Source organism: Limulus polyphemus, unplaced genomic scaffold, assembly GCF_000517525.1.
Source record: "Limulus polyphemus unplaced genomic scaffold, Limulus_polyphemus-2.1.2 Scaffold994, whole genome shotgun sequence".
NCBI lineage: Eukaryota > Metazoa > Arthropoda > Merostomata > Xiphosura > Limulidae > Limulus > Limulus polyphemus.
The window spans coordinates 74,684-84,492 of NW_013666604.1; the positions used below are offsets into that span (position 1 = coordinate 74,684).

At 35.0% G+C, this 9,809-nt stretch overlaps 1 protein-coding gene across 1 annotated transcript in view; it reads right to left on the reverse strand.

Annotated features, from left to right (window-relative positions):
* The window catches only part of LOC106461591 (dynein heavy chain 7, axonemal-like), a 239,815-nt gene that overhangs the window by 33,558 nt on the left and 196,448 nt on the right, over positions 1-9,809 (reverse strand). The window contains exon 57 of the mRNA XM_022388600.1: positions 7,084-7,263. Coding sequence (XP_022244308.1) covers positions 7,084-7,263 — 180 coding nt within the window. The remainder of the gene's footprint in view (positions 1-7,083; positions 7,264-9,809) is intronic.

Genomic DNA, 9,809 nt, shown 5'->3' on the forward strand with positions numbered 1-9,809 from the left:
ACAAAAAATATAAAGCTGTCTTAGCTAAAGTCATTAAGAAAAGAGTAAATTTCTATATTCTTGACTGAAACTGAGAAACAGTTAATATCTCTTTAAATCCCTATTTAGAAAACATTAACTTGCTTTATTCTTGACTGAAACTGAGAAACAGCTAATACCTCTTTAAGTCCCTATTTAGAAAAGAGTAACTTTCTTTTTCTTTAAATAATCCTCAAAACATTTTGTATGTAGAAACAAATGATGAATACAAGGAGTAAATAAAGCAGAACAATTTTGAGTGACAGCTGTCACCCATAAAGAAAAACACAAACAAAACAATGAAAATCAATTCTCCTTTTCATATTTTATTACTGACCAAACACCAACCAGAAAATGAAATCATGCACAACTCCATTCCACTGAAAAATATATTATTACTAAATGTTACTCCCAACAGCTAAATTACAAAAAACCTTCTGTTTACTGAAACCAAAGATGAACTTTAATTTGAATTCCCAAGGCTATACATTTATGTATGTATAAACACATGCACCTCTCCTTTGAACCTGGTTTCATGCAGTTGAAAGTATTAGCCCTTCAGTGCCAATTTATTCATTACTTTTGGAAATGAAATCAATTAAAAATACTGTTATTTGGAAATAGCAGATAAAGTGTTAATCAACACCTTTCATGTGGGCATTTGTATTGGAGAACATATACAGGTTTTTTTTATTTCTTCTCCAAATATTCTATTTTTTTTTTCCTGTGGTAAAAACAGATGAGTCGTGGATGGTGAAAACCATTTTCACTTCTCTCTTGTCTTTCCATATGAAAACGAGAAGATCACCTTTTTCATTGTTGAAACTTGAGTCTTTAGACTTGGCGGCAACCCTCTATTCACTCTGATTGTTATGCAGATTCTTGTTTTATGTTCTAAAAACAGGTGTGCCATGGAATTACTGTTGTAATAATTGTCCTAGTATACGTGGTGCCACAATCGAAGATTGGGAGCAAAATTTGAAAGAATAGTGTCCCCCAATGTTTTACCTTCACCAGTATAAATCTCCATGTTGCAAATATAACCCATGTCACTCTCACACACCATTCTCACCAGCATATTTTACAATTTTTGTGAGGTTGTATGTTTGGAATCTTAAACGTTCTCTCCATGGAATCATGCCCTCAACCATTAACAACTGTTGCTTTGGTTTCTATAGTGTCCTGAATTTAATGAGAAAATAATCCAGTACTGGTTGAATTTTGAAGAGCCTGCCTGGAGACTCATCCAATTTCTGATTATCATTGAAATGCCAAAATATCCAAATTTGTTTAAATCTGTTTCGGATTATTGTCTACAAAAATTCTGGGCTAATCAAAAGAGGATCTATTGACCAATAATCTTTCCAGTTATATTTCCTTGTCTGCCCCATTAGTATAATAAGGCCTAGGTCTGTAGGTGTAGCTTCAGACCGTTGAAGTTCTTTAGGTGACATTTTATGTTTCTCTGCAATTTGATTATGGTAGGTAAACATTTCCTGACAAAACATTTCAAGTCATCACCAAACATTTGTCATGGCAGCAATACTTTCAGGTTCGGATGGAGTTATAGTGATCCCTGGGTTTCCTTCAAACAAGTTCAGTGGAATATCTATTTCTAACCAATTACCATTATCACAATGGGAAAACAAATCACTAACAGGAATCATCATCACTTTCTGATTCAGAATCAGTTGAGAGCACAACAACTTTACATATCTTTGTAGGTCTAACAATGTCACTGTAGCTAGAGTCACTGTCAGAATGATCCAGAAACACATCCACATCAGGATTTTCAACTCCACTTGGAAGATCTGACAAATTATCATCTTCACTCAACATATTACGTTTTATGTGAGAAGCCATTTTTAAAAGTATGGGTATTGAAGCAAAAATCAGAAAAACAATAACTGTCTGGAACAAAATAAAATGCATCTGACTCCTTTTGAACACAACATTTTAATAAATGGCACACAAAGACACTCTGCACAAAACACAAGTAAACTTGTGACCAGTCCACAATGTGCTAAAAGCATGAATAGTTAAACGTGATCTATCTGATAAGAAACAACACCTGTTTTATAGTTTTTGTCCAAAAATAGGATGACATACAATAAGAACATACTTTCAAAGCAGCAAAATGACACATAATAAGAACCTACAAGAGAAATAACAAAAATTACATACATTAAGAAAATACGTTAAAAACAAGACAAGGACTCATGATAAGAGCAAACCTTAAAAAAGAAAAACAAATACAATAAGAAGACACTTTAAAAACAGGAAAAAGACACATAATAAGAATATAGCTTAAAACAGGATAAAGAGAAATGCAAAGAAAAAAAAATACAGTTGCTATCCTATGCCAAAATAAAAACTTAATTATAACTTTTGTATTATTCCTACTTAAGTGTGTGCAGTAAATTACATTTGTGTCTCATTCTTAGGTTTTACTTCTTACAACCTTTTATACAGAACAATGAATTTCTAAGAAAGTTTCTATTCATAAACAAGAACATGAGATGAACTACTAAAAAAAAAACATAAACCAGAAAATTAATAAGCTATTGAGAAACATGACTAGGCAAAAGAACAATAGAAAAGTTCTCAATAGAAATCTATACATACAAAAGTTAACATTTTCCTAAACTGAAGACATATTTCCAATAGATACTTACCCCCTCTCACAAAAAAAGTTTTCTCAACTTACACTGTCCTCTAATGGTGCCAATTTTTGCTCTCCACTAGCCTTGATACTCCCACTTATGATTATTCTGTAACCCTCCACTAATAGGAGTGTGACACTGCCCCTATCATTACTAGCAACCTTAACCATATTGAGATTGGGCAGATCAAACCAAACCACACCAGAAGTGGGAAGGACGGGTGGGAAATGTGAGAAGAGGGTAAGTATCTATCTGAAATACATTTTCAGTTTAGAAAAATGTTAACTTTCGATACAATATTTTACCTCTCAAAAAGCTATAATCCCACCTTGAAGAGATGGAGGGCTAGTGAGAAGCACCCAAAAGAAAACCATGAGGGTGTGAGCATGAACTAATAACAACACACCCGTGGGAGACTGCATCACTTCTGAGCCAGGTATACTCTTCATTTGCTATTAATGTGTCACCAAAAGGACAAAAACAAAGGAGGAACCCCATGAATAGGTATAGATATAAAAGGACCCCTTGGTGTATAGTGGCTAGGGTGCTATAGACCATAAATGGGAGTTTGACCTCAGCCAACACCTGGTGGCATCTAGAATTGTACATCAAGTCTGTGGTAGGAAGAGGGTCCTCCACCTTTCACCTCAAAAATGGATATTGGCAGGGAAGAGAAGCTTTTGTACCAAGAACCCACCTTTATGCACCTCCAATTCAACCAACACCAGATCCACTGGAAACTGACTTTTACTGGATGGAAGGAAGGCAGAGAGCCCAGGTGGGTGTTCATCTTCAATTTCAAAACCTTGCAGCAATTGAAATTTTTCTTCCAGTCCATGGTAGGAAGAGGGTACTTGCCTTAAAAATGCAGGAATTCATGTGTCTCATTCAGCTACAACCAACACCAGATCAACCAGGAACCAACATCCAGCAGATGGTAGGAAGAGGGACCACTATTTGGGGTTGCATCTCCTGTCCAAAATCTGGCAGCATTGGGAATTTATCGTTCAGTCTGTAGTAGGAGGAGGGTAACCATCCAAACACATGTGAGGACTTATGTAGGGTCTGGGAAAGAAATCCTGGGCCCTGATGCTTCACTTGATTCAGAGTCCCCTCATTCATTCTTACCCCCCTTCAGTCATGTATGTCATTTTTTCCCCTTACAAGACTCAAAATGAAGCATCAGCATATAAATACTAATTTGTTTGAGAGAGAGAGAGAGAGAAGGAAGACTTTTTTAGTATCATATGTGTGGGAAATATTTGCTCGAGCCTGGGTCCCTCATGGGCATGGGCTCCAGTGATTTGCACCAGGTACACCCCCCTCTTCTGAGCCTTGGACATATGTGGCTGGTCCAGCTCGAAACAGCACCAGATCTACTGAGAAGCAGCATCTGGTGGATGGTAGGAAGGAGAGAACCTCAGCTGGAAAGGCAAACTGTAATATATATGGCAAAAAGCTAGATCCAACACCTGGCAGCATCTGGAATTGAATATTAGGTCTGTGCTAGAAAGGGTGTCATGCCATCTACACTGATAGAATGCCACTGTCTTACTCTCAACAGTGGCTAGGAACTGGTAAATGACAAGGACTTCCATACTCCACTAGACGAAGGAGGGAAAAAATGCATTTGGGAGTCCAGAGGATCACAGCGCCAGACGCAGTGCAATTAGTGACTGCAATACCCTTTTCGAAAAGCAGAGCTAGCATGTTTACAGAGTTGATCAACCAACACCTGGTGGCATCTGGAATTATACATCACGTCTGCAGTAGGAAGAGTCTCAACACCACAGAGCATCAGAGATGGGCAGTAATTCCTGCCTGCTTTACCTATGTAAGTCTATGAGTGTATGGTTTGAGACAAACATATTTATGAAGCAACAGGCCATGAGATACAAACTACAAGTGGTCCTATAGAACACCCCATTTCTACGGTGTGCATAACATGATCCTGGGACATTTTATTATGTTTTCTGCAATATTTGTGATATCGATGCATAGATGACAATTGGACGGAATCAATCAACCAACACCTGGTGGTATCTAGAATTGTACATCAGGTCTGCAGTAGGAAGAGAGTCAATGTGATAGACATTTAGCATGGTCACAGGACATATAGTGCAGATTTTAAGATTAAGTATACCTGGTCAGGCATCACTTACCACAGAGTGGAATCCAAAACATATATAGCAAAAGCCCTCATAAAGAAAAATAAATGGATAGTCCACATACCTGCCGTGATAATGTCCACCCAGGGAAGACAGAAAAGGGCAGCCAGGGACAAGGTAAGGTGACAGATCTGATGGGAAAAAAGACGACAAACATCCAAAGAAAGGCAAATCCAACCTCTAAGGGGAATGGGAGAAAAATCACAGGAAAAAGTAGGATTACAATGAAGAAACAAACAGGCCCAGGAATCACAGGAGGAATCAGTGTGTATCATATAACCTCATCCTCCACAAACTAAGAGGGAAAACCTAATAAGGGGCCTGATTATCCCCATGGTGAATAGTGAAAGGACTAATAAATGGTACGATTGAGTGATGATAGAGAACCAGTCCCCTAACTTCGTGGGATAACAAACAGATGAAAATAAGAACCACAAATACAGGTATCTCCTCATAAATAACCTTGCAGGAAATGGAAACCTGAGGAGAAGGGAAATTCTAAAAAGGACTAGACCAAATTTGATAACCTCAAAACCCAAAGTTCTGAGAGAAATTATCTCCAACTTGGGTAAGTTTGTTTAAAACATTGTTGTACCATGTCTGATGGAGTAAGAATGTTTGTATAATGTAGAGCAAAGCCAAAATGGACCAACTGCTGATTCCACCTTGTATAATTGAAACCTGAACCCTAGTGCTGGAAATCCATATATATATAATGTTGTCGCACTGAGTGAAGTTATGCAACAGAGCTGATCTAACCCTGGGCTCCCAAGATACAGAAACGCACCCCCCCAAATCATCTGGTACAAAACAAAAGTGCCATACCCTAAAACCGAACTATGGGGGTTTGATCCTCACAAAGGGAAAAGCTACTCCAAACTCTGCAAAGCCTATGGAGGGAGGTCAGAACGATGTGCCAGAGCAAGGTTGTCCAAAGAATTGAGGTCAAGGTATACATATCTCCAAACTAAACTGGTCCCCAAAACTACTCCTGGGAATCCCAATAACCCAAGTGGAGCAGGGAACACTAAAATTTACCTCACAGCTCATCACTGATAAGGGCAGGTATAGAATGAAAAGAAATGGAAAGGAATGAGAAAATATATCATACCTGATTGAATAGGTCTGCCAAAGGGAAGGAGGCTTGTACACCTCCCCTGAAATGACATATGACTATGAGTAATAAGCAGGAGGAGGAACTAGGCAGTTCAAAACCTCATCCTAATGTACAGGCTATGCATTACAAGGTATAAGAGAATAATCATCAAGTGCCTAGAAGCCTGCAAAAATGAAGCCAACTCCCAGCAAACTAGCCATTACCTCCAGAGCCTCAACATGCTCAGATGGCTTTGAAGTGGTAGACAAATCAGCTGTATTAGTTACAGCCAATGAGGTAGAAACCATATGGAATTGTGCATTTATGATGAGTGGTGTAGACAGAAAAAATAAAGAAGTCTCATAATGGTTTACAAATCTCGAAAAAAGTATGTGGCTAAAAATCAAAACTATAAACTGTGGCAATTAAGCAAAAAAAATCAGTCTGAAAACACAACCAAAACACCTTCGAACTGTAAGACTGACAACTGAGAAGTGATTAAGAGCTGCAAGATTAGAGAGGGAGCTGTTTTTATGATAGGGGTAGTGTCACACTCCTATTGATGGAAAGTTGCTGCATAACCATTTGCAAGTTAGTGTGCAGATGTCTCACATTAACATATGTGAGGGTAAGTGGGAGTATCAAGACTAGTGGCAAACGAAATTTGGCTGATAGAGAGCAGTTTAAGTCGTGAAAGTTTTTTGTGAGAGTAGGTAGGGTATCATATCAGAATTATCATTTTAATAATAACACTATTGAACTTCTTACAAAAGTGTCCAAAACAATAAATCAATTCTTGGTAAGTGTACTCATATACCAAAATATGAAAAGAATTACTGACAGCAGTACTTACAAACCAGAAGAAGTAAATAATTCTGATTAAAAGTACTTACAAACCACGAAGAAGTAAATAAATTCTTGACAGAAGTACTTAAAAACCAAAACAAGTAAAGCAATATGATGTATAAGTGCATGAAATACAAAAGGTTCTATAGTTTTTACTAAAAATTTTGACTAACACAGTTTTTGATAAATGTTCAGTTCACAGCTTAATTATTGGTTTATCAAGAAACTGTTTAATATCTTAACTATTAAACATAGTTAATATGAAAAATAAGACAGTCTAACTGCATATAACCTTTGAAGAAGGATAGCTAGTTAACCACAATCTGAAGTCAGGGTGAGTGTTTTCAGGTGACAATTCTTCACAGATTCTTTCTAATATTGGCATCCATGACACTGCCAGGTGGCAGTTTTGTAGTGCCACCCAAGATCCATTAACTCTAGCTCTTTCAATCATTTTTTGTGCAACTGGACCCTAAATAAAAATATGAAAACATTCATTTATCTCAACCATAAAAAAGGATTATCTTATCAGTAAATGATAATTATTTTTCAATGTTAATGACAAAAAAACTCATGAGCCAGTGTATATTTCCTCTATACAGGTGTGAAATTACACTGCTGGAATAAAGTTAAAAGTAATGGTTGGCATATATTACTAGTATTAGATTCATCTAAAGTAACTAAACAGTGAATTCTTGTAAAAAAAACAAATAAATACAAATGTCAAAGAAAGCCAAAATATATAACAAATATCATTGAAAATATCATTAATTAACAGAATGCAAAGAAAAGTATATTGAATTAACTATACTCATTATCAGGTCAATTTTTAGTTTGTTCTATGCAGATTGGAAGTTAATATTAATTATCTATTTTTATACCATTAACTATCTTCAAAAACGTTTTAAAAATTGTTTAAAAGACAACAAATGTTGCTTTCTGTAGTTGCTTGTCCATATATTAAAACCATAACACTGAATAAGTTTACTAATAAAAAATAAAACATGCACAAAATAGAACATAAAGACACCATTAAAGAAGAGGGTAAAAAAGTTCTATTTTTTTACGTTTTAAGGAAGACAGTGCAGAAATTGTAAATGTTAACATAGAGTATATATCAAATGTTTTAGTATCACAGAGATGAAGGAGAGTAAACTGTTCAGTGCACATATAACTGAAAAGGTGTGAACAAGGCCTTTTTAGTATATTTGATATTTAACAATAAGACATCTGAAGACACAATAATAATAGCTGTCAAAAAGTTTTATGAAATCATAAAGTGTGATTGGTTAAAAATACTAAAATAAGGACAACATCAATAAAACATGTCAGGGCTTTTTACAATATTCCACTTTGGACGTTTTGATTTATGATTAATTTTATATTGGGATATTTCTACATTTTATCAATAATTTACATTTTGTATCATATTGTGCTTGAACACTGATTTTATTTGTTTCCTTTTTTTGTCATACATTAAGGTTTAAAATAACAATTTAGTTGTTAGCAACTTTAAAAACACATTATAATAATTATTTTAAAAATGTTAATGTACTTAATAAAATCAATTTTTGAGACAATAATTAAAAATAAGAACTCATCTAAACTTGTCCTGTTCCTGAAGAAGTTTCTTTTATAAAATACATGCTGGCAATCAACATCATGCTTGTATTGCCTCATGATTTCCAAATACGATACATCTACACCTGCTGTAGTTAATTCTACAAAACTATCCAGCACTAAACTTAAACTCATACTATCATGTAGTACTACTTATCTGATATTGTTTACTTCTCTTTACTGCATTCATTTTTTTAGCAGATGAAACTGAATGGGTCTAAAAAGCACCTAGCTGATATCAATTATAATAAACCTATAGCTGTTAGAGGTCATTTAAGTATCATAACCTAGAATGTGTAAATTTTCTGACTCACTGAAATAATATAATAATATACTCCAGAGGTTTACTGAAAAATCTTCATGACAAAGTTTCAACAAGAACAAACCAAGAAAACAAGACTAGTTTTCTTATCGTGGTGGAATGTACATCATATGTACGATGAATTTTCTTATATTCAATACATATTAATACAGGTTTTCATTAATGTTGTTTGAGTTGAAAGCAGCACCATGGGATATCTGCACTCTGTCCATCATGTAAAAACCAAACCTCAGATTTTAGCATTTTAAGTCTGTAGACTTAATAACATTTGAAGAATATGTAGGATTGACAACATTACTTTAGTCTTCTCATATAATCTGTTTAAGATATTGTTAAATAACAATTAACCCTATGTGCATGGCTGTGAATCAAAGTGCACATGTCATGACTTTTACAGAGTTACATTCAAAACTTAATTAAACAATTTTGTTATAAATGTATGTCAATAAAATTATAATCAAAACATAGTTTATAACTAAAATTTTCATATGATATAAGCTTTAAAGGTTAATGTAACAAAAAAATATTTAAATAAATTCTCAATCTCAATCTTCACTTCTATGTGTCATGTGATACCTCTCTGCTCTGAATTTTGCATTTTAGATTTTCTTTCCTCCCTATATGTGTTTCAGAATGTCCACCAATTACATACACCAACTATAAGTATTAACAGGCTAGAATTTAAAAGAACCTCCTACCTTCTATATTTTATGAGATATTAATAAATTAATTACATACATCACAAAAACTCCTACCAACTCTTCATGTTTTTAAAATTACTTATTTATTTACACCTACTTGTCAATGAAATATACATATTGTTATGACAGCGGAAGTCACGTGACGCTGGGAGCATGTGTGGCGAATTACTCAAATAATCGGGGAACTGCGCGAATGTCGGAGATGCCTCTTTGTTAGTATATGAGCCTGTCAGAGAAAAGCCAGAAGATGATAAAGCGAACAGTAATTATGGTGAGTTTTGGGTAATTTATTATTCTGTTTCAAGCTAGTGTGTATTTTGCACTCGTAGAGAGTGAAGTTGTCGAGATTGTGAATCGCTGTGATTATAGCGTGTA